This window comes from Stegodyphus dumicola, chromosome 7 (assembly GCF_044657685.1).
Source record: "Stegodyphus dumicola isolate Sdum_Otavi_A_Nest chromosome 7, ASM4465768v1".
Taxonomy (NCBI): Eukaryota; Metazoa; Arthropoda; class Arachnida; order Araneae; family Eresidae; genus Stegodyphus; species Stegodyphus dumicola.
This window is the reverse complement of record NC_140774.1, coordinates 9,359,522-9,385,368: the sequence shown is the minus strand read 5'-3', so window position 1 is coordinate 9,385,368 and position 25,847 is coordinate 9,359,522. Positions and strand designations below refer to the sequence as shown.

General features: G+C 31.4%; 1 protein-coding gene across 1 annotated transcript in view; it reads left to right on the top strand.

Annotated features, from left to right (window-relative positions):
• The window catches only part of LOC118200931 (protein phosphatase Mn(2+)-dependent 1K-like), a 38,927-nt gene that overhangs the window by 9,993 nt on the left and 3,087 nt on the right, over positions 1-25,847 (top strand). Inside the window, exons 2-5 of the mRNA XM_035372921.2 lie at positions 677-885; positions 7,098-7,261; positions 8,634-8,783; positions 23,114-25,294. Of these exons, the coding sequence (XP_035228812.1) occupies positions 677-885; positions 7,098-7,261; positions 8,634-8,783; positions 23,114-23,380 (790 nt within the window). The 3' untranslated portion in view covers positions 23,381-25,294. The remainder of the gene's footprint in view (positions 1-676; positions 886-7,097; positions 7,262-8,633; positions 8,784-23,113; positions 25,295-25,847) is intronic.

Below are 25,847 nucleotides of genomic sequence, written 5' to 3'. Positions count from 1 at the left end.
ATGTACCATACAAGAAAGAAAAAAGGGGGAGGTTTAATTTGCTTTTTTCAAAATCTTATTTGCTGTTTTACATTTTTCAAAATCTTATTTTTGTTTATTCAGAATTGTTTAGGTATAATATTTCCTTAATGTAAAGTGTTTCAACCTAGAATTATAGACCATTAAATATTTATGCTGTGTAGCATTATAGAACTTCAGTTTTTGTTACTCTTATTAAATAAACGTATCTATAAAAAATTAACCATTGTGAGTTATTAATGGTTTCTTGGCACTTAACTGTTAACAGGATGCTACTTGTCACCAAACATAAACGTTGCTGCAAAAATCTGGATGGTAGCAACCCGAACAGTAAATAAAGCTTTATGAAAAAAATAACTGTTTCAAATGTAATGATATAGTATATATGACATTTAATGTGGACAGTGCCGAATTTGTACAATTCTGATATTTTCCTTAAAAAACATCAAAGAATTGTACAAATTCGGCATCATGTAATTTTAGCATATTGTGCATTAAACATTTTATATGTTATCATTGCGCAGCTTTTCATGATGCGATGTAGGGCTGCCATGTTTGCTGCACAGTTAGTTGATTTGGATCCTGTTAACAGAAAAATACCAATGTTTCTTTTTTTTTTAGATCAGAGTGCATGCATATATTCCTATTTTAATTTTAGAGTGAAAGAACTGAAACCTGAATTGTTGTATATTGCTGTATATGATGGTCATGGTGGGCCTGAATGTGCTGATTTCTGTAGCGAGCATATGGAAGATAACATCCTGTACTGGCTAGCTCGAGGGGAGAAAGATTTACAAACCATTCTACAGTTTTCTTTTCAAGAAGTCAACAATGCTTATGCTAGACACATAATATTTAATTGTTCCAGTATGTATTTTTAAATAATCATTTAAAATTCATATAAGATTATGCAACTGGCTAATGTATTTTATTATTATTATTTATGCTGATTTAGTGACAATATGATAATTAACAAAGCTGTTTGATATATTGTTAATTCATGTCATGGGAAAGGCATAGGTATAAAATCTTTGCAGCATGGCAAAGTTTAAAATGTATTAAACCAAAAGTCCATATAAAGATATTGATGACAGGGGAAGGGAGGAGTAGAACATAGATAATATTTGGGAAGGAGTTGGGCTAAGCCATTTTGTCTTCAGTGGTGCCTAAGGCTTCAGGCTAGTGACTAACAATTTCAACCCAATTCTTGATTATTTAATTGAAAGAAAAACATACCAAAATAAAATTTAAATCTAAGCAAAATTGTCATCTAAAATCAATCACTCTGCAACCCAATTCTTGATTATTTAATTGAAAGAAAAACATACCAAAATAAAATTTAAATCTAAGCAAAATTGTCATCTAAAATCAATCACTCTGCTAAATGAAAAACAAAAAGGGACTTCTTTCTAGTTTTCTATATATTATGCTCTGAAGGTTTGATCCTCAAAATTTTTTTTCTTGAAGATTAATTACTGAAATCGTACTGTTAACTGAAAATTTTTCTACCATGGTTATTGATAAGGCATTTAAAATATTCTTTTTTTGCCATCATAAAAGACATGTCACTTGCTATCCTATTTGATTTTCATGTCAGTTGCAAAATTTTTTATATTTTACAGAAGTTCAACTCTCAGGTTATTTTTTCTTTTATTAGTAAATTTGATTGATTCTTAAAGCTCCCATCCCAGATTTTAATTCTTGGGGAATTTAAGCACATCTTGTGGTTTAACATATATCAGCCAAATTCAAACAGAATTCCAATTTCACAGTAAAAAATATGAATTCTGTGTTTTAAAAAAAGGATAGGTAAACAAATCTTTGATAGCTAATCATAGTTGGTGATTGCTTGAGTGCAATTTTGAATTTGTTTTTGCAGAAGTTATCTATAATATTTGTTTAATTGATGAATTGAGTTTCCTTAAAGCTTCTCACTAACTATATATATATATGTGTGTGTGATGTTGTAGTTTTGACAAAAGATGAAACCAATTCACTTTTATTGTCACAGCGGAGATAACTTTGTAGGCGATGGTTGTAATGAACTGGCAATAGTAGCGTAGATGTAACTTGAACATATTTACTACCTAGGCAGAATGATGGACTTGCAGACAGATGTGGCTGAATTCAACATAATTTTATCATTGGATAGTATTGAAGATGCAATACTTTCCTTACTCATAATTATGGATGTATTAGCCATGCACAATTTTTTATATGCAGATACATTTTAGAACAATAGAAGAATTTGAATAAGTGAAGAGATGTGCGTTATTCAAGGCAACAAACGAGAGTGCATAGTTGGATTGCAGCGGTATTTATAGTAACATTTTTCATTAATCTGAGTGGCTAAGAACTATACACAGTGCAGAAGGTTAAAAATGGACATCATGCTTCAGTTAGATGCAATTTTGAAAAAGTTCTTTTTAGAATAGAAAGGGAGAAGTGTTCGAATTAAAAAGAGGAATTAAGGGGCACTTGCTAATTTAAATTCAGAGTTTATGTTAGAAAAATAAAGAACATGTAAAAGATTAATTATAATTTAAATTAGCGTCACAATCTGTTCTAAAAATAGTTATTTCTCTTTGCATTGTATCATTTCAAGACTAATCCCTGGCACATGACTCTTACGTAATTCTGACGATGTAAATGGAACTAAAATTGAAACAGCCAATAATAATTTTACAGAAGTATTAATTATCCAATCAAAATGCACTGAGAACCAAAACTAAGTCGGTGAATTAAGATTTCATCCTGAATATAAGGCACTGACTTTATACTATTCAGCCTAACTGGACTGCTGTCTGCTGCTCCATTCTTATTACAAATCTATAAAAAATGTAAACATTTTTAAAAATAGGTGCAAATAATATGTGAAGTTGTTTGTGACAGCAACATGTTTACTAAAAATAAAATAAAGATTCTATATGCCTCAGCTGCCAGTTTCTTGTTCATTATGGATTAGCATTATATGAAATCAAAATTCTTGCTTTTCATTACAAATTCAACCTTCTACATTCTACACCATCAATATTGCAAAGCCTTTTTATTACACACACATGTATATAATAATAAAAAATCAAAAAGTATATATATATACACTTTTTGTATAATATATAATTGTTTTCAATACATGAATAACAAACAATAGAAATATATATTCATTTAATACATTTATGTGGGATAATCCATGGAACCATATATTGGAAATATTTTTTCGAAAAAAAGTCATTTGAAAAATTCATAGAAATTTGATCATAACGTATACAGCTCCTCATACATTTTTAATGAGTTTTCCAGACAGAAATTTAAATTTTTAGATGTTTAAAGTTGTTTATGGACCAACGTCTGTTTTCAGATAATACATTTTATTGAGCGAGCAAATTGTGTTAAAACTGTTATTCAACTCATTTTCCATTCAATTAATCGATTTTAGTTCCATCTGTTGTGATATTTTTATTTTCTTTATCATGGAAAATGTAATCGTATGTATCATACACTATTTTAAAATGTCTTTAGAGGAATATTACTTTTGCTACAATATTTAAGTAATGAAATATATCAATATAGATTTTAATGAAGTAGCCATATGTAATGTATGAAAATGTGTTAATAGCTATTTAAGTAGTGTAATTTTATTCTTGGGGGGGGGAATGTGTAAGAGTTGTTCTGAAATGCGTCTTAACTTGTATGTATATATATTTTCTGTATTAAATTCCTAAGAACTGTTTACATTGGGTTTATAATAGAATCAATTATACATCGGGTTTATAAATAGAATCAATTATTTATAATAGAATGACTCTGAATAGTCATCAAGAAAATGCATGTAGCATTTAAAAACAAAGTAAAGTGGTATTTCTGGTAGTCATTTTTGTAAATGAGTATTTCAGAAAAAGTGAGGAGAAACTAGTACTGCTTTTAAGTTTTCTGCCATTTCTTTTTTTCTTGGGGAGAAAGGGGGAGGGAAGAGAGTAACTTGCTTTTTTTTAGTTAATGGGATTAATTCCAATTCAAGTTTTCTATCAGGTCTGCCCTGATTTAATATTTAATGCAATGGTGATGGTACAACTCTAATATACGCCCTAATTTCACCAAATGTGGCGATATGTGTTCTGGCTGGTTTTTGGCGCGATTGCGTGTTCTATGGCAACCCTGTTGACGTTGAAAAATCTTTCGCTGCAGCTCGTTGGTTTGCCTCTGTGTCTGAGAAGATGGGAGGGAAAGATAAAATAGTAGTTGTTGAATTGAAGTTCGGCAAAAGGAAATATGATTGTGGCTATCCTGTTGAGGGGTAGTGGGTATTTGGAACTGTGGAAAGAGGGTCTGGGAGATTATTTTTAATGGCAGTGCATAATAGAAGTAAGGATTTGTGATTTTATTTATTTGTGAACCATAGTATAAGTTTTCTGGATAGTGTGTCTGGCTGTCATGTAAATGCGATAGTGATTACGTGGCGGCATGTTAAAGGCGGTATGAAATTTATATTTCTGCTATTCGAAAACGCATTAATTCATGGTAAGCGCATTTTATTTTATCCTTGTTCTTATTTTGTAGAATGTTATGTTCATTGGTTCTTTAGTATGAATTTCTGTCGTTATTGTTGTTTTTTTAAATTGTTTGAAATTTATTTTAGTTTATTTTGTTGTTTATTGTCTAGACTGTACAATTTGTAGATGTATTTAAAGTTGAAACAGAACGCTGTGTACATGGTATTATTTGAAATTTATTGTTGTTATGTTATTTTATTAAAGCGAGGAGTGCGTAGATCGTAGATTCCTTCCTTGCCTAAATTGTGCAATTTGTAGAATTTTTTTCAAGTTTAAACAGGATGCTGTGTACATGGTATTCTTTGAAATTCATTGTTGTTATGTTAATTTATTAAAGCGAGGTCTGCGTAGTTTGTAGATTTGTTCGTTGCCTACATTGTGCAATTCGTAGATGTTTTTTTAAGTTAAAACATGTCGCAAAGTACATGGATTCTTGTCAAATATTTTTGGTTAGAAACTTTACATTTTTGCTATCTAAATTTTTTGTTTCTGTTTCGGATTTTTAGCTAAATTGTGTGTTCAAAACGTAGTTTTTGCATGTGCGAAAACCGCGTTAGACATTTTTGGCTAAAAGTTCAAAATGTAGACAAAAAATTTAGATACTAATATGGCAGCGTGAAGTTTCTCGCCAAAAATATTTGGCAAGAAATTTGGCGATTTTAGGGCGCATATCAGAGTAGTTCCATGGTGATTATTTAAATAAGTTGAGAAACTGTTGCTTCATGACTTTTTTCAGTTCTAAAGGTACTTATTAAATAATAAAGTTTATTTTCTGATGTTTCTATTTATATTTTAGGTAAAATATTATGTAAGACAGCCTAGTTGAAAAGTAAATGTAACATAATTTATAGATGAGCTATATGTTATAGATATAATTCAATTTTCCAAAATTAATAGTAAAATTTTGTTTTAGTAATATGAAATTTGTGCATAGTATCCATGATAGTTATTGCTTGTACTATCTTAGTCTTTTGAATCGTAATTTTAAAATAAAATGCAAAATCTTTCCATTGCTCCAGGAATCCAAGGTAATTTTTTTTTAGCAAAATTAAAGCAATTCATTAAACCAGCGGTTCTCAACCTTTTGACTAAGGCATACCATCTAAACAAAAATTGAAAACCTTTAGTACCACCACTACAAAGTGCTAGTACCACCACCATTCTTGAACAAAGCTCATAAGTGCATAAACTTACGAGTGTTAGAGAAAAAACTCAGTCAGGATGTTGGGGGCTTTAATTTTTAAATTTAATAGATTAAAAAAATTTAATTTATAAAAAAAATCTCAAAGGTTTCACATTTTAAATTACATCCGGTACCACCGGTTGAGAACTCCTGCATTAAACCATAAATATATCTCTGAAGATTTTAATGCTTTTGCATGCTGTGGTTTGCTAATAAGCAAGTTTTGAAATACTTTGGTTAAAACTTTTGAAAATCTATTCAAATCCCACCATAACAAACCTGGCTTATAGCGAATTCCTGGATATAATGAATGAACGTTTTGGTCCCATCTAATTTCCTTTATGCCTAATGTTATTTGGTACTTATGTATTATTCTGTTAAGCATAAAAGTTGGCTGCCATTAAACAATGAAATTTGGTGATCTCACCAAAGCTGCACAAATTGTTTGTGCAGAATTTGAACGAAAGGCTTTTGCTGATTTCTGTTATTTTGTTCAGCCTTCCAAATTCATGAGAATCTCTGTTTAGAATGCTATGAATGCAAACTTTTCTTAGGTAATTTCTCCAACCTATTTTTGTTTTGTTGATTATATTGAGCTGACCATATCATATTCATTAATACACTTTTTTTTATGAAAGGATCTCGTAACTATGAAAATAATGCACTACTTGATGTCTGGTAGAAGGCAGGTCTCAAATTTTAATCAATTTTTGAAAATGCAAGGAAAAAAAAAAATGTGCAATAAGAATGACTTCTATTCAATTTTGCAAACTAGATCACTTGAATTTAGTGCTGTATGATAATCTTTCTTAAGCCATTTCTGGATAAAATGTAAAACGTTTATAACGGTTTTAACATGCATGGCTCATATGTATTGTTGATTATTTTTCACTCTTGGTTTTATTAAACATGGATGTGCCGAACAAAATGTCTCCATTGGCAGTGGTGCGTGACCATTTTGTAAGACGAGCCAGTGATCATTGTGTAAGTTTTAGGCACATAATTTTTAAAGAAAAATTGCATCTTCTTTACAGGGAAATATGATATTCTGTGCAAAATTTATTAAATTTTTCTTTCACAACTTTGCATATTCTAAGTAAAACTTGTAAGCATTTATTGTTACTCATTTTCATACAAATATAAAGTCACTGTATTTTTGTGTGATAATCTACTTTTCTTATAGAAATAACAAGAATTATAGATATAACAAGCCAAATTTCTGGTCCCTTGAAATTCATAATAGAGGGGTTCAAATTTAGTATTTCAATAGACAAAAAAAGAAATCAATTAGGATTTAAATACTGTATAAACATTAGTTTTTGGCTTATTTATTATTTTTAATTTAGGAAAAGAGGCTACTACTTCTGGAACAACAGCTACTGTTTGCCTTTTAAGGAACAGTGTTGAATTGGTGGTGGGTCATGCTGGAGATAGTCGAGCTCTTTTGTGCAGGAATGGAGACACTAAAAGACTTACTACTGATCACACAGCTGATTTAAAGTCAGAAAAAGTAAGTTCTAAGAATTAGCATAATTACATGTTACAGTCAACTCCTGATTTACCGGGGTAATATAGGAGGGGATATGCATGGTTAACTCAAAATCACAGTTAATCCAAAGCCAGTAAAAAATTCACATCAACTTTATCAACAAACTAAAATTAAAGTGTGGTAACATATGCCAAAAAAAAAAAAAAAAAAAAAAAAAAAAAAAACTTTATCACTTTGACAGTTCAAATTTTCATTAAAAAAATCAGTCAGAAAACTTTGTTTCTTCACTGACTTTTTCAAGATCTGTGATTTTATCTTGTATAAGATTATTTTGTCAGTCAGCACACTATCTTCTTGCCCAAGTAGTTCAGAAGGTACTTGATGTGATAAAGTGCAGCTGCATGCGTGACATTATCAGCAAACTGCTTCTACCTTCACCCTCCTCTCCTTCGCTGTCACTTGATACTTCTTCCCTCCCTACATGACTTCGAGTCCTGGCAAGGGCAGTGCACACTTGTCTCTTTTTTCTTCTTCATTTCTCTACAAGGTCACTCCCGCTTATACCATTGGAGGGTTCCTAGCCGAAATGGTCTCGCCAGAACTGATGCCTTGGCTTCCCCAGTGAACTGGTTTTCACGTTAGGTCAACCAATCAGGTATCCCAGAAGCAAAAATTCCCAGAAATGTTTCTTTTGATAAGTAGTCGTGGATATCTTTCAGATCTGATAACAGTTTTATGAAACTGAAATTGCCTATAATATTAAAATAAAATAATTTGAAGTTGAGAGAAATTCTGCATTTATAATTCTAAAGTTATTGTAGTAAACATAAAAATGTGAGAAGTTGCAAAGCTGTAGACAAAAAAAAAAAAAAAAAAAAAAAAAAAAGTGAAAAAAAAAGTTAGATACTTAAAATTAGAAAAAGTGTGTCACACAGGGTACGAGTGTGATTAATAAAGTAATGTTGAAGATATGAAAAATGTATTTATGAAAGAAAAATACAATTAGCATTAAATAAAAATGTTATGGGTATAATATGATATTATATGATAGAGGAAAAGTGTATTATACCACCAAAAGAAAAATATTTACAATATGCTATATCATTATAATAATGAATATAAAATTAATATGATGTATTTATATGTTAGTATTTCAGTTATGATGTAATGAATTTTAATACTGAACCTGATCTATTATGTATAAGTTATTTTCGTGAAGTGTATGTACGTAGCCTAATACTGAATTTGAGATTTATTAAATAATATGCAAATCATATAATGTATAAACATTTACTTTAAAATTATATTTAGTTAATATATTGGCTAAATATTTATTGTATTAAAATTTAATTATTATATATATATTATATTTATTTTAATTATTATTTTGAAGGAAAGAATATTAAAATCTGGTGGTATGATTAATACAGACAACTTAGGAAGGCATCTTGTAAATGGAAGACTTGCCATGACTCGCAGTTTAGGAGATTTAGATCTTAAACCATATGGAGTTACGGCTCAACCAGACACCAGGTCCTTGGAGGTAGGTTATAGTCATATGCGATAAATCTTAAATGTCGCAGGTGTTAGATAAGTATTGTAATTGCGAAAAATTTCGGGCATCATATTTCAACAGAAATATTCATTTGGATAATTTTTTTCTGTCTGTACACAGAAAGAGAAAAAAGGGATTGTTTTTCTCAAAACAAATTGTAAAATGGATTTAAAGTGGATTCGAAAAGGTTTTTTTTTTTTTTTTTTTTTTTTTTTGCGAGATCTGTATGCACACGTATGTATTATCTCGCATAACTGAAAAATGATTAGCTGTAAAGCATTGCAATTTTGCATATGGGACTGCTATAACATCTATCTGCGCATTTCCTTTTTTTATTTCATTTGGCAAAATTAAACATTATATATATGTATACCTACCCCCTTACCCAGTTTAAAAATCCTTAGCCTTTATTTTTGAAATTGTTGGTCATAGTCATACAGACAGGATTATAAAAGTGTTTTAAATTACAAAAATGTTATGGCAATGTCAAATTTTTTTTTTAAATTTAATTTTCGACAAACAATGAATCGACAACCTTTTAATGCCGTGTCTTGGTTCCTGTACTTATATTTAGAAAAGTTTTATACTCAAATTGAATGGAAAAATAAAATTATGAGAACTTTAACTGTCATATGACAAAAATTGACTGGAATATTTAATTTCAAAATTTGCAGTTTTTGATATAATTTTCAACTTAAAATTAGAAAAAGTAGTTAATTGAATAGACTAGAAGAGAAACACGCTAATGTGACAATCAAAACCGTGAAAAACAACCTTATATTTAGCGTATATCATTATACCTACGCTAAATATAAGGTTGTTTTTCACGGTTTTGATAGTTAATTGAATGCTTGAAAGAATGGTTAATTAAGTTAGAATAGTTCAAGAAAATAAGTTTAAACCAAGTTCAACAAAAAATTTGCATAGTTTAATAGGCCATACAAGGAAGTTGTGATGTCCACATGAGTTTTTTTAATAATTACAAATTTTTTAACAAATTTTAATAAAGTGAATTCATAATCTCAGCATTCAAAGTTGTTTTTAATACAGCGAAACCTCAGTTCATGAGCTTAGTTTATTTCTGAAAGCCATTTGTCTAGTGAAATGTTCGGAAACCAAAACAGTTTTTTCCCATAGGAATTAATGTAAAATGGATTAATTTGTGTCTGGACCACAACTTTTAATTAAACTAAAATTTTACTGTATCTCTGCAAATGAGAATGTATGAAGGAAATGGCATAAGTGGGAAATGAAGATGTTATTGTTTGGATGCAAAATTTTCTTCCATAAAAGTATCATACAACTATCTTTAAGGGGCATCTTTTTGTCATGTTTCCTTGTGAGCTGCCATTCAGCCTCTTGGGGCTCACTGGACATGTGTTTCACTCAAAAGTTTTTCATTGGGAATTTTTGTAGCCTTCATTTCAGATGTTTCTAAAGTGAGATATTGCATTATCATTAAAAATGTTTATGCTGTAGCTTGCTTCTACTTTATCAGGGTAATATTGTTACACGGAAACTTTGCATCTGATCCTGTTTTGCACAAACTTTGCAAATCAGAAAACTAAAATTATTTTTCTTTCTTCCTGTCATTCAGAAGACGTGTATTCCAAATCGCCTTTTCTTGCTGTTTTTAAAAGCTGTTATAGTTCTTTCTTTTTGAGTGCATTTATTTTTCATTAATAACTTCTCCACATATTCATTGTTAATTTGGTTTTGTCTAAAGACACAGTGACACGTAAAAAAAAAAAAAAAAAAAAGGGAGTCTCTCAACCTGCTACCCAATCTGGCCATCATGGTCCTGTACGTCACTTATTGTCAGATTTTGTTAAAGAGAGTTAAGCAATGGAAGAAATTAAAATGATTCTTCCAGAAGTCCCTGAATGTTAGTTATGTGCCATAGATTATCCCAGTGATTTTCAACCGGTGGTACTCAAAGAAGCAAAGTATTTTTAACTATTAAATTAACTGAATACACCAACATACTGTTTTTTTTCTGCTAATACTCATTTATTCGATCTGAGCTTTGTCTAAGGTCAACAGCCGTTCGCAGACTTTAGCAAAATAATTTGTTTTCTTTTAGCCATAGATATAACAATATTTGCCATAAATGATTTTTTTAAAAGGAGTAATAGCAATGGATGTCATATTTAATAGGAAATAGAAATAAGTTCCTATAAAAAATAATATTATCTTATTAATTCTTTTAGAGTTGACTGATTTATTAGCATATCTGCACTCTATGTCACCACCATTTTCGGGCTCACATTTGCTCTTCTTTCAATTACAATAATTTTTTTACATCGATTTGTCTAACAGAAGGTATTTTGTCTTCTTGTTTTGTATTTGATACTCTTTTATGCAATTTGAGAATGTTGTCTTTTATTTTTGAAGAATTTGTAATATATTGTGCATTTAAATATTTGTGGAAAAATAATAAAACAAAAGTAGATTTTCGAATTGGAAAAATGGCTTGGATTGATTAAGTGGAACAGTGATGATTCACAGGTGATGGATGCAAGACAATCTATTAGCACTAACAATTTTGAAAAGAAAAGAAAAATTGTTTATAGGAAATATGATGAAAGTTATTTATCATTCGGGTTTACTTGGAATGGAGATGAAATGGACCCTCAACCTTAATGTGTTGTTTTTGGTGAACTGTTATCCAATCAAAGTATGAAATCATCATTTCTTATAAGATATCTTGAATTTAAATATGCCAATTTAAAGGATAAATCTGAAGAATATTTTAAGAGGAAATTTTCAGAGTTCAAAAATAGTAAAGAATTGCCAAGACTGAGCAGGCTGATACTATTGGAGAAAATCTTATATTAGCAGCAGCTAAGGATATCGTTTTAATATTATGCAGCGAAAAACTTAATAATATTCCATTATCAAATGATACAGTAAGTCAACGAATTCATGAAATTGCAAATTCAATAAAAGAGACACTTATTCAAAAAACAAAACACAGTATTTTGCATTGCAGTTGGATGAAAGTACTCATATAACTAATTTTGTTGAATCATTAGTTTACGTGCATTTCAAGGAAGATGAACGAATTGCCAAAGAGCATTTATTTTGTGAATCTTGTCATGATAGAGCTACTGCAAATGAAATTTTCAACGTATTTGACAATTTAATGAGAGTGATATTCATTGGAATAAAGCAATGCAGTGTGCAGTGACGGAGTTTGGCCTTTAGTAGGAAATATATTCCAGTGTTATTTCTCAAGTAAAGAAAGTATCACCTGAAACTAAATTTACTCACTGCTCCATTTCTCGTGATCATCGTGAAGCTTTAGTAGCCAAAACAATCCTGGAAAATTTGAAAATCGTTTTGAATCAAGTTGTGAAAATTGTTAATTTTGTTAAAAGCTGACCTTTAAATTCAAGAATATTTATGATTTTATGCCAAGAGATGGGCAATGAACATGAAATGCTTTCATTCCATTCCGAAGTAAGGTGGCTATCCAGAGGCGAAGTTTTAAATCATCTTTTTGAACTTCAGTCAGAAATCAAATTTTTCTCTGCGATTCAAAATTTGAATTGCAAAAATGTTTATTTTGTGAATTGTGGTTGGTGCACATTTAACTGATATTTTTGGAAAGTTTAATGAATTAAATTTAGAATTGCAAGGACAAGTGTAATTTGTTTACAATTAGAGACTAAATAAATGCAATGATTAAAAAAATCTCGATCTAATAATAAAAGAATTGGATAATTATATTTTAAGCCTTTTTACCACTTTTAGAAAGTTTTCTAATTGAAAGTAATTTGAAAATAAAAGAAGAATTAGCATCCAACAACAAAAATCCTTATTTTTTGTTGATAAAAAATTTTAAAATGTATTATCCCGAGGATTATGAAAAAGAAAATTGGATTAGAATCCATTTTGAATTTACCTGAAATTGTATCTCGTGAAAAGAAAAAGAATAGTTGATAGAAATTTCCTGTGATCGAACTCTAATTGAAGATTTCAACAATAAAACACTTCTTAACTTTTGGCTGAACTGGGGGGGGGGAATTTAAAGGCATTTCAAATAAATCTATTAAATTTTTATTACCATTTTTGCACAACCTCTTTGTGTGAACAAGGATTTTTTTTCAATGTTATATTTGGAAAATAAAAACAGAACAAAATTAAAAGTGGATTAAAGTTAAAAGTAAGTGAAATAAGACTGGATATAAATAAATTGATCTTTCTAAACAGGGTGTACGTATCCAAATGATCAGAAGGTTGTTGATGCGTGTTCCTTGATACATTGCACCAAGATATCTTACTGTACATTTATTTACAATTTATTTACAAGTCGTATGCCACCTGGCATATTTACAAGCGTTATGCCTCCTGGCATGTACATGATAGACATATTCTGCCACCTGGCATGTGAATTGATACATCATATTAGTTTTCTGCCACCTGACAGATACGATGCAATTACCTCAATTAGCGGTAATACGCCCGACATTTTGGCGTGTCCGCTTCCCTTACGTTCTGTAACGCAACTAACTTTTTGTGAGGTGCGCCCTCTGGGCACAAATCACCGCAATCACCGAGGAGGCCAAAACATCCTCCCCCCCCCCGATGAATTACATTCATCTTAATACAATCTTCAATATATGCAAACAAGTAAATGAAAAATATAGAAACTGAAAACATACAAGAACCTTCAAAAAGTATAAAATTACATATTACACTTACCAATCTTCTAGCAAAACATCTTATATCTTACTATATTGAAACGTTAACTATGAGGGTTAAACTAGAACAAACAAATAAAATTATTAGTACAATAAGAAATGAAAATAATAATAAAACATATTCAATATAAACCAAACACTTAAGTTAATGTTCTTCAACTGGTAAAAGACACAGTTTGGTAATAGGACGTTTAATGTCCCCGTGCACAGTTTTTAGTCTAACCACTCGGACATTATTGTCTCTTCCAGGAAACACTTCTATTACTCGCCCGAGTTTCCAATGTAATGAAGGCATATTATCTTCTTTAATGAGAACCAAGTCATTTAGACGAATATTTCTGCTAGGCTGTCTCCATTTGCTACGCTGCTGTAGTTGGCACAGGTACTCTTTAGACCACCGCTTCCAAAGCCCTTGGAACATCTGTTGTGTTAGTTGCCATCTTTGCAATGGAGACACTCGTACTTCGGTTAAATCTTGTTCCGGAACAGCTGTTAAAGAAGTCCCTATAATAAAGTGTCCAGGAGTCAAAGCTGTCAAATCATTGGGATCACTGGAGACCGGTGTTATTGGCCTCGAATTTAAGCATGCTTCAATTTGTGCAATTAGAGTTAGAAACTCTTCATAAGTCAAAATTTGAGTTCCAACACATTTCTTTAGATGCAGCTTCATAGATCTAACAGCTGCTTCCCATATACCACCATGATGTGGAGCAGCTGGTGGGTTGAATATCCACCTTATGTTTTCATTTGCTAACCACCTTTGAAATTCTGAGGTTGACTGGACAGATGAAACTGCTTCCTTGAGGATTTTATTTGAACCTATAAAATTAGTTCCACAATCACTTCTTATTTCTTGAGGTTTTCCTCTCCTCGAAGCAAATTGGTTTAGAGCAGCTAGGAATGCTTCACTTGATAAGTCGCTAGCAATCTCTAAATGGATAGCCTTTGTAGCTAAACAAACGAAAATACAGATATAACATTTAATTGGTCTTATACCTCTTCCCCTTTTCATTTTCACAGAAAATGGGCCGGCATAATCAACGCCAACCTCTGAAAAGGTTCTACTTGGAATCACTCTACTTGCAGGTAGTTCTCCCATTAATTGAATAGATGTTACTGCTCGTACTCTGCAACATTTTATGCATTTCCAAATGAATTTTTTAATTTCATTCTTTGCACTTATTATCCAGTATTTCTATCTTATTGCGGATAACATTAAATGCAACCCTCCGTGTAAATGTTTTTCGTGATAATGCTGTATCATTAATTTTGTGAAGTGATTATTATGTGGCAATATAATGGGATGTTTACTTTCTCTGGTAATTTCTACGTTTCTTAATCTACCTCCTACTCTTAAAATTTCGTTTTCATCTAGAAATGGATTAAGTGAAATGATTTTGCTTTTAGTTTTAATCGGTTGTTCTGTCTTTAAAGCCTTAATTTCTTCTGAAAATTCATTAAGTTGAACATTTCTTATAATAAATTCTGAAGCCTTCCGTAACTCATTGGCGGTAAGCACACCAGATTGCTTTTCACGAGCGGATTTACAGTTGTTCACGAAGCGCAGAACATAAGCCATTATTCCCAGTACTTTGGTTAAATTTCCGTACAGTTCAAGATTTAGTAACAATTCTGTAGATTCCACAAGTGTTTTCAAAGTAACACATTTACGTTCTTCACTAACGTTTTGCAAGTCAGCTTCGGTATTCATTTCGTTTATGTGATGTCGAATATCTACTTCTGAAAGCCAGGGTAGCCCAGAAAACCAATCACTATCATTAATTAGAGCTTCAGCATCCATGCCCCTCGTAAGTTTATCAGCAGGGTTTGTCTTCCCACTGTAAAAGTACCAGTTGTTTAAAATTGTTTTCTCCTTGATTTCTACCACACGATTTCTAACAAATTGTTTCCACTCGTTGGCAGATCCCTTGATCCAGTGAATGCAAATTTGGGAATCAGTCCAGTAAAATATATTTCCCTTATCCAACTGCGGAAATATCGATTGCAAATACGAACCTAATCTTGCAGAAATTAATGTTCCCAAAAGTTCAAGCCTAGGGAGTGTTACCCTTTTTAATGGAGCCAAACAGGATTTCGACACTATGAAACTTGTTTTACATTTATTTTTCTTCTTAAATCTAAAATATGCTACGGCACCATAACACTTGGGACTGGCATCAGAAAATATGTGAACTTCTATTAACTTCCAACACATATCACTGAAATACTGTCTGGGAATTTCGAAAAACTTTATTTTTTCAACTTCTTTTAACCATTCCTGAAATATGAATTCTGTATCAAGGGGAACACTTTCGTCCCATTGAATACCCTTTTCCCACATAGTTTGCATTAAGAGTTTAATTCGAACAGTAAATGGATTCATAATTCCTAAGGGATCAAAGAGCATACCACATGCTGCTAAAATGATGCGTTTAGTTACTTTGAGATTTTGTAACTTCTCAAACTGAGATACATCTATTTTCAAATTATCATTGACATTGTCCCAGATAAGACCTAAAACTTTCAACGGTACCAAAGAGTCTTCAGATGTTTCACGAGAGTCAATTCCATTAAGTTTCCATAGTTCATTCAGCTCAGGTGAGTTTGAAACCCATCTACGTAAATTCATACTGGCCTCGCTAAGAATGAAAATCATGTCCTTGCTTAAATGTAAGGCCTTTGCTACATTAACTGCCCCAGAAGTTAAATCATCTACGTAAAGCTCTTTTAACATACTGCATGCCTCTTCGTAGGCATCTTCATACTTTTTTAAATGCAGTCTTATTGTAGCTGTTAATAAATAAGGTGAGCACTTGACCCCGAAAGGAACTCGATTGTGTTGGAGAACTTGTAAGTTGGGATTACTGTGATCGAGATTTGACCCTTCTTCATTTATCCACAAAAACTTTAAAAAATCCCTATCTTCTTTAGCTAAGCCTACCTCTAAAAATGCACGCTGAATGTCGGCACAAAACGCAATTGAATGTACCCTGAATTTAATGATAATCTTTAGCAAATCAGGATTTAAATTAGGTCCGCTTTCCAAATAATCATTAAGTGATAAATTTCCCTTACTTTTAGAAGAAGCGTCAAAAACTATTCGAACCTTTGTAGAATCCTTCTGCTCGCGCACTACCGCGTGATGAGGCATGTAATACCCCGTTTTCAAACTACTATTTAAATACGTATCTACCCGTTCCACTATACCATCTCTCAAGTGTTCATTAGTTATCTCATTATATTTTAAATATAACTCGCTATTTTTCTGAAATTTATTATTTAAAAATAGTAAACGCTGTTTCGCGATTTCATAATTGTTATTTAAACCTTCAACACCCTCTTTCCACAATAATCGAGTTTCATACCCTTTATTCTTGTAAGTTGTATTTCGTTCAAATGACTCTAAAATTTCTTTATCTGATAGAGATATTTCTTTATCCGAACTTATCCCAATTGCTTCTAATTCCCATAATTTTTTAACTCTTTCATAATCTAAGTCCTCATTTACAACGGTTATATGATTAACTCTTGCGTCCTTACACTTTGATCCTTCGTCCTTGCCTTGAATCACAAAACCGAAAGTGCTTTCTGTTGCGACTAATTTTTTACAAATCTTCACGTTTTGTTCTCCTAAAATTTCCCAAATATAATCCGAACCTATTAATACTTGAATTTCGTCACTCGTACCAGCATCTGCTAATTCTATTCCCTTCTCAAACGCCATCTTTCGTATCCACCGAGAAGGAACTTTTACTTGCCCTAGTGTTATAGAATCAATGACTATTGCGTTAATTTTTATCTTTTTACTGGGATGGCTTACATTTTGCAATACAATTTCTACGATATCATACAAGCGCTCTTTTGCATCTTTGCATCCAAATGTGAAAATAATAAGCGCTTCTTTATTAATAATTTTCAACCCCAGTGAATCAACCACTTCTCGTAAGATGAATGACTTTGTTGACCCTGAATCTAGCATACAACGTAATACCTTTTCGTTCCCCCCTTTACACCTAACTGTTGCCGAAAACGTCTGTAAAAGAACGGAAGTCGGTGGTTTAATTTTGTTATTATTTTCATTACATAAGAGCGAAAGAGAAGCTTCAGGGATTGGCGTTTGTTTTGTCTGATTGGAAGTATCCGTCTCTAAATTTTTCGATGCAGCGTCACATATTAACGAATTATGTAAACCTTGGACATTGCACAGTCTGCATTTTTCATCTTTATGAGCACAGATACGCCTTGGATGCCCTTTCGAAAAGCAAATAAAACATAAACCTCGATCCATTAATGCCTTTCGGCGAGCCTTTAAATCAAGTGCGCAATCATGATTCATATGACAAGCAGATAAACAAAATATGCAGACATTTTGATTCTCTTTCTTAGGCGGGGTACAGAACTTTCGATTTGGATTAAAATGTGATTTTTGAAAGTATTTAGAGGGAGTTTCGCTTTGACTAGTTAATACTGAAGCACCTTGCTTATTCGTACTGTAAATATTTCTTTTAGAATGCATGTAAGATTTATTTTGATAACCTTGATGGGAACTTTTGTTTCGTATTGGTGTTTCATTTACATCAAAATTCTTAGAACGCGCTAACATCATTGATGTTTCCCTACATTCCACTTCAGTTTTCAAGAACGTTAGTAGTTCATTAACATCGAAATTTTGTTTATCACTTCTTTTCCTAGTGAATTCTAGAGTTAAATTCTCGGGTATTAACTTTAACAAAATAGGGGATAATAAATGTCCATAAGAACCACTAGTAACATTTAAAGAATTTAAATTCCTTATTTGTATTTCTATATCGTCATAAAGCTTCCTCAAAGAAGCCGTATTTCCGGAATATTTTACAGGTTCTAAACTCAACAATTTATTCATATGTGCATTAATTAGCAGGTCATCTCTGCCGAAACGGTTTTTTAGTATATCAACAGCCACCGTATAGTTTTCACTAGTAAATGTTAATCCACTAATAGCATTTAAAGCTAAACCTCCCAAAAGCGATTTTAAATAACAAAACTTGTCAACCGAACTGAGACTTTCGTTTTGGTGAATGGAATTACTAAACTGATTCCAGAATTCAAGCCAAGAACAAGGATCACCGTAATATTTTGTAATTGTTAATTTTGGCAATTTTAAAATATTAACTTCACAAGTTTTCAACTTCGGAGATATAGTTTCCTCACTAGAATTTCTAGATTCAACTTTACACGCGTTTTTTCTTAATTTTTGCTGAATTTTACATTTAAAACTTATAATTCTTTCCTGATATTCCTGCGCGGAAATTACTTCTGTTTCCAACTCCTGTTCCGTAATTATAAGTTTTTCAATCTCAGAATCATATTGTTTCAACAACTGCGATTTTTCAAGTAACATTTCGAGTAATTCTTTTAATTTCTCATCCGCGGTTTCACCCTCTTCTAACAATGCAGAATCTATTTTACTCATCAACTTGGTAGTTAAGTTATGCGTCACCGTACGCAACTTCTTTGCCTTATTCATAGCCTCCATTTTACCATTAGATTCTATCAACTATAATAATCACCAAGATTTTTATTCAACAATTCTATTCAAAACTGGAAAAATGAAAAACGGCCTACCTCGAATTTCTTCGCGTTAAATCCTGGCTTTTCAGTCATGAACTCACTAATTTTCTTCGTCCATTCTTCATCTCCACAAATCAAGTCCGGTGTCACCAGAAAAAAATGTACGTATCCAAATGATCAGAAGGTTGTTGATGCGTGTTCCTTGATATATTGCACCAAGATATCTTACTGTACATTTATTTACAAGTCGTATGCCACCTGGCATATTTACAAGCGTTATGCCTCCTGGCATGTACATGATAGACATATTCTGCCACCTGGCATGTGAATTGATACATCATATTAGTTTTCTGCCACCTGACAGATACGATGCAATTACCTCAATTAGCGGTAATACGCCCGACATTTTGGCGTGTCCGCTTCCCTTACGTTCTGTAACGCAACTAACTTTTTGTGCGGTGCGCCCTCTGGGCACAAATCACCGCAATCACCGAGGAGGCCAAAACACAGGGCCAAACTTCAAACTAATTTTAGAGTTAAAAGTATTATAACTTAAATTTTGATAATTAAAATGGTAACCAATTTTTAATTATATATTTTTTTATGCAGTGTATTTAATACAAATAGCCAATAGGTTGTGCAAATGGCAAAATAAAAATAATTCTTATAAAAATGTGGTGGCACTAAAGTTTTTCAGTTTTTGTTTAGATGGCATGCCTTAGTTAAAAGGTTAAGAACCACTTGATTATCCCCCAAAACCTTTGAAAATAATACGTTGCTGAATTGAATGTAATTTGAGACTACGTTTGGTATCCAAGGGTTTTTTTGTTCAGATAATTTGTTTGTGAACTGGATTATTGGTGAAATGAGACATTTGTGATTCTAGATTACACTGTATATTTAAAGTAAAACTTTGATGCAATCTGGCATTTTATAGGGTTATACCAGAAGCTGTTAATAGCCCAAAAACATTTACTTTTATTATTCAATTTTATGTAAAAGTGATCATGTAGAATATAAATATGGTTCTAAAACAGCATAGCTTTGTGTGTGAAACAAATTACAGAAATGAATCATTAACTTGAGTATTATTAACCTTATGTTTTCCATGTTTCTGTGTATATAACAGAATTTTGTATATACAGTCAAAAGTTGTTAATCCGGACTTGTCGGGACTTCGGCGATTCTGGATTATAGATCATCAGTTTAAATCTGGTAAGATGGCATGCAGAAATTATAAAATTAAAAATATTAAACCGTAGTTTATGAAATAAAGAACAATTACGATCTAAAGGGTATCAAAATTTACAAAAAAAAAAAAAAAAAAAAGGCTTAATATTTATTTGTTTATTTTATTAAACATTTCTTTCAATGTAAGTTGTTTAAGTTGCTTCATTTTATGTGATAATACTTTCTCTTTAGTTCTATAAACAGACATAATTTCTTCTTCAGTTACAAAGTTCCGCTGTTAAAGTACTATAATTGCTTTGTCGAGAATACCGACTAATTTGTCAATCGAAATTTTTTCGTTTTCAATAATGTCACTTTCTTCTTTATCGGAAGCGAATTATAATGACAAGAAATTTGATTTAAATCATATCAAAGACGGAGTACATCGAGATGAACTACTACATTTAGTAAGAAATTATAAGCCAAACTACATTTGGTAAGGAATTATGAGCTTCAACGCTACGCATGCACAGAAAGTTTGTAGCTTTGAGGTCCGGATTATGGGTGTCCGAATTAACGACTCTTTAATCCGGACTCGTCGGGACCTCGGCAGGGGCATAGCAACAGTTTCCAGTGCCCGGGAACAACTGAAGAATTTGCACCCCTTTCTATGTGCCAAGAATGGAAAAAATTTCATTAAAAAATTCCGTAGCATCAATTTGGCGCCCCTTGGATACTGCGCCCGGGGACAGATGTCCCCCCTTGCCCCACCCTAGCTACGCCACTGGACCTCCGCAATTCTGGATTATAGATCATCAATTTAAATCTGGTAAGATGGCATGCATAAATTATAAAATTAAAAATATGAAGCCGTAATTTATGAAATAAAGAGCAATTATGATCTAAAGGGTATCAAAATTTACAAAAAAAAAAAAAAAAAAAAAAAAACTTAATATTTATTTGCTTACTTTATTAAACATTTGTTTCAACTCGCACATGCGTAAAGCATACATTACGCATAGTCGAAATTAGAAAATTGCAACCAGAAAACTATTTGATGTGTATTCGTGATATTTATAATGATGAAGAATTTGATTTAAATCATCCCGAAGACGGAGTACATCGAGATGAAATACTACATTTAGTAAGGAATTATAAGCCGAATAAAATAAAAACAGCTGCGCTAAAGATAAGGGCAGTGCTGACAGATCAACTTCCAGTTCATTGCGCGCTGCGACGTCGCCCCCTTACCGCAGAGCAGTGTGAAATTGGTAAACAGATTTTGGAATGGTTAGAGAAACAAAGGATTATGCCTTTATCCATTTTTTGCAACAATTCCACTTTTTGTTTGATGGACATCGAAACATGCTTTTGCTTTGTAGATCCTTTGGCAGCTCCAGAATCAGAAATTCTTTTTGACATAATCGAAAGTTCAAGCTTAATTTTATAAAATTGCTCTAAGAGTCTGCAAAAAATAATAAGCCGGATCCAATTAGAAGATTAAGGAACAACGCAATCTGCAACATTAACTGAATTAGATAATTTTAGCTTAGCTTATACCTTCTGTTATACATTAAACGTGCGTGCATAAACGTAGCGCATGCACACACAATTATACAATTAAAAATATGAAATTGTAACTTATGAAATAAAGAACAATTATGATTTAAAGGGTATCAAAATTTACAAAAAAAAGCTTAATATTTATTTGTTTACTTTATTAAACATTTCTTTAAAAAATAAGTTGTTTTTTGTTTACTTTATTAAACATTTCTTTAAATGTAAGTTGATGCTTCCACAAAAAATTCAAAAAGTTCCTTTTTCTTGTGTCTTATATAATGGACTTTCCAATGCCATACTTCTTGCATAATTTTGAGACAGATATGCCTTTATCCATTTTTTGCAGGAATTCCACTTCTTGTTTAATGGACATCGAAACATGCTTTCGCTTTGTAGATCCTTTGGCAGCTCCAGAATTGGAAACTCTTTTTGATATAATCGAAAGTTCAAGCTTAATTTTTATAAAATTGCTCTAACAGTCTGCAAAAAATAATAAGCCGGATCCAGTTAGAAGATAAAGTACCAACACAATCTGCAACATTAACTGAAATAGATAATTAGATAATTTTAGCTTAGCTTATACCATCCGTTATACATTAAACGCGCGTGCATAACGTATTATGCGCATGCGCAGAAAGTTTGTAACTTTGAGGTCCAGATTATAGATCATTCCGGATTAAAGACTTTTGACTGTATACAGAAAAATATATATACAAAATACACAAAAATGTCCATTAAAACTTTATTAATTTTTAATAAAATTTATAATTGAACTATTGAAAATTATTACTAATAATTCTGAATATTTTTGAAATATTAAATAAAATGACAAATTTAGTAATGAGTAAATTTTAATCAATAATAAGGGATGCTGAAATGATGAGAAGGGCATGCTGAAATTCTGATAATTTGTAAAACCGAATGTATTCTGGCAGGTTAAATACCTTTCTAGATGAAATTGTTAATAGGAAAATTTAGGATTCTAGTTTTCCATTCCTGAAAAATGAAAAATAATAATTAATTTGCTATACTTTGATTGTACCACCATCAGATCCTTTTCTGTAATAATCAGGATTAAATCAACAGCTGCCAGGATGAGAACTGTGCAATATAAAACATTATTTTCAAAATTTTTTATGTGTGTTTGGAAAAAAAGAGAAAGTAATATGAAGGAGAAATTAAGTCTAGTTTTCTGAAGAATAAAAATTCAAATAGAATTAAAATTTACAATCATAAAATGTGTATATAAAGATAATTTCATAGTAAATGTTTCATATATTTTAAATCATTTTGGTCTGTATTTTTCAGATCATTTTATTTAATATTTTTCAGATAAAACATGGTAGAGATGCCTTCTTAATACTGACTACAGATGGGGTAAATTTTGCAATGAGTGATCAAGAAATCTGTGATGCAGTTAACACTTGTCATGATCCTGCAGAAGGAGCTGGGTTTGTCACCGACCAAGCCTTGCAGTTTGGTTCAGAAGATAATGCTACTGCTGTGATAGTACCATTCGGAGCTTGGGGCAAATATCAAAATCATAAAAAAATTGCATTAAACTTTGGCCGCAGTCTGTTGCGCAGTAGTCGATATTAAAATAATCATCTGTGTACAGTTAAATTGTATAAAATTGTATATAGTTTATATTATTGAATAAAGTGTGTAGGAAATGTAAAACAAATTACAGAAATGAATCAGTTATTTGTAATCACAGTAATTATTTTTACCTCTGAAGTTTTTATAGCTCATAGTTTGTTAAATACATTTATTTATAACACTTTGGTGAAATAACAGAGAGATAATTTTACCATAATATTTCAATAGAAATGAAGGTAATAAAAATTTACACTAAAAAGCTGCAGAAAAGGTGTATCTCCAAACATTTTCTCAGTTTGTATATTAATTTGGTACTTTCTGATTATCTGCATTGACATGGAAAACTGCTAGTTCAGTGGCAAAACACGTTTGGCTACTTTTATGGCTCATGAATACTCTGGTCATACATAAGTATGTGTATGAATGGTATTTTCATACATAAGCTCATAATAGCTATATTCTGTTCATACGTAAGTACTGTTCCATAACGATTAATTGTTAATCCCATCCCCAAAAATGGACTTTGACTATCATTTCGCTGATCAGTGTTCAACAGAAAACATGTAAAGTTATGTGCACTTAAATGTGTGTACATGTATGCTCGAATACGCACATTGCAGCGTAATACTCGAAAAATTATAATTCTACAGAATGCTGAAACTGGAGGTGTAGATAATCAGAAAGTACCATTATTTTAAAGCATTGCTAACTTGGACAATTCGCAAACTGATAAATGCTCTAATTCTTTTGATATTTTTAAAACGTTATTTTATTAATTCCAAGCATTAATTAATTAGTAAAGTGTCAATATGTTTTGCTTATTTGTTATACTTTATTAGACACAATTTATAAGTATGCAGTTAATTTTTTCTAATTAGTTTATACTCATTTATTTTAAAGCAAAGTGAGTTGGCCAATTCATATTCATGTAAATATTTTGTACAGTGCTTAATTTCTGTGATATTTGCTTTACTTTGTTGTAGATAGCATATTCAAAAAAGAATATTAGTTATCTTTAAATTATTATGTACTGTAATTAGTTCTACATGGAATTGAAGTATGATAATAAAACTATTGTCATTAATATTAATTATATATGTCCACTCACTCCATTGCTAATTAGTTTTATGTATAAATTTCAAAAATAAATTGTTCATGATTTTATGAAATTATTCTTTAATTGCATGGGACACTAGATAAACGTTTATCATAGTTGTAGTTTCATTAACTCTAAAATCATGCGCAGATTAAACATTTACATTCATTATTCTAAGTTCTACTCTTAAATCAAGTACTCATCATCACAATCAAGAGATCTATATTTTCTCAGTGATAACTTGATGTATTTAAGATGATACTAAGTTAAATTTATTTTAAATAAAAATACTTCCATTTGCATAAAAATTATGAGAATGTTTTGTAACTAATCAATACATTAACATAACAAAGTTGCCTACTCTCCCAGTTTAGGTGGAAGATTCCCAGTTCACAACATATTGCTCCCAACTTTCTCTTATTCTTAAAATTTCTCATGATTTTTATGTAGCATCTTGCCACCGAGTGCTCCAAGCATCACATGCTTTGAATAAATAGTTTAAGAAATTGCAATCTTTTGTCTTAGTTATGTCTGTGAATCTGCAAAAAAAATGCAAAATACTCATGTACCTTTCAAAAATTGTATACAGATGACTTTTCTTCTATTATTTCATCACAGTGGAAGGGCTGATGTTTAAAATGTGCATACGCTAAAACGCAATGAAAACATAAGTTGTATTGAAAAAAACTTTAAAAAATTCTGTGCAGGCAAAGGACCCAGACGTTATTGATGCAGAATATTTGTCCTTCACAATAGTGAAATCACTAAGATATACTCAAGTACAAGGACAAAAATGGCTACAATTGTTAAAGAAACAGGTATGAAAAAAAAAACTTCAGGTATTGATTGCATTAAAACAGCTCTATTCTGCTTTTCTATAGATGGATTGATGGAAAACTGTATCCCCCCTTTTTTTCTTTTATTAAATCCGGAGTCTTCAGAAATTTAGTGTAGTTTATTTTCTGTCGCCACTTTAGAAGGAGCTTGATAGGATTTGATATAGCACAGGTAATTTTTAAAGCTTTAAAAGAAAATGCATTCCTCTGAATAATTGCTTAGCACTTGATGTGGGCAATACACCAGTAATGGTATGCTTGAAGACTGGTGTTGCAGGCATTTTAAAAAAAGAAAATTTAGATTTTCAAATTGTCATCTCTTAAATTTAGCAACTGAAAAAGGGGCAGCTTCTTTACCAGTAAAAGTGTGGATGAACACATTGTTGATTTTTATCATCATCCTCAAAAGAGTTCTGAAAGAAGGGAAAATTGAAACAACAACTGCTGCATATAATCCTGAAATAATAAACATTTTGAAATATGCTTGTACATGCTGGCTATCTTTAACCGTTTGACTGCTACGCGGCGCAAAAGC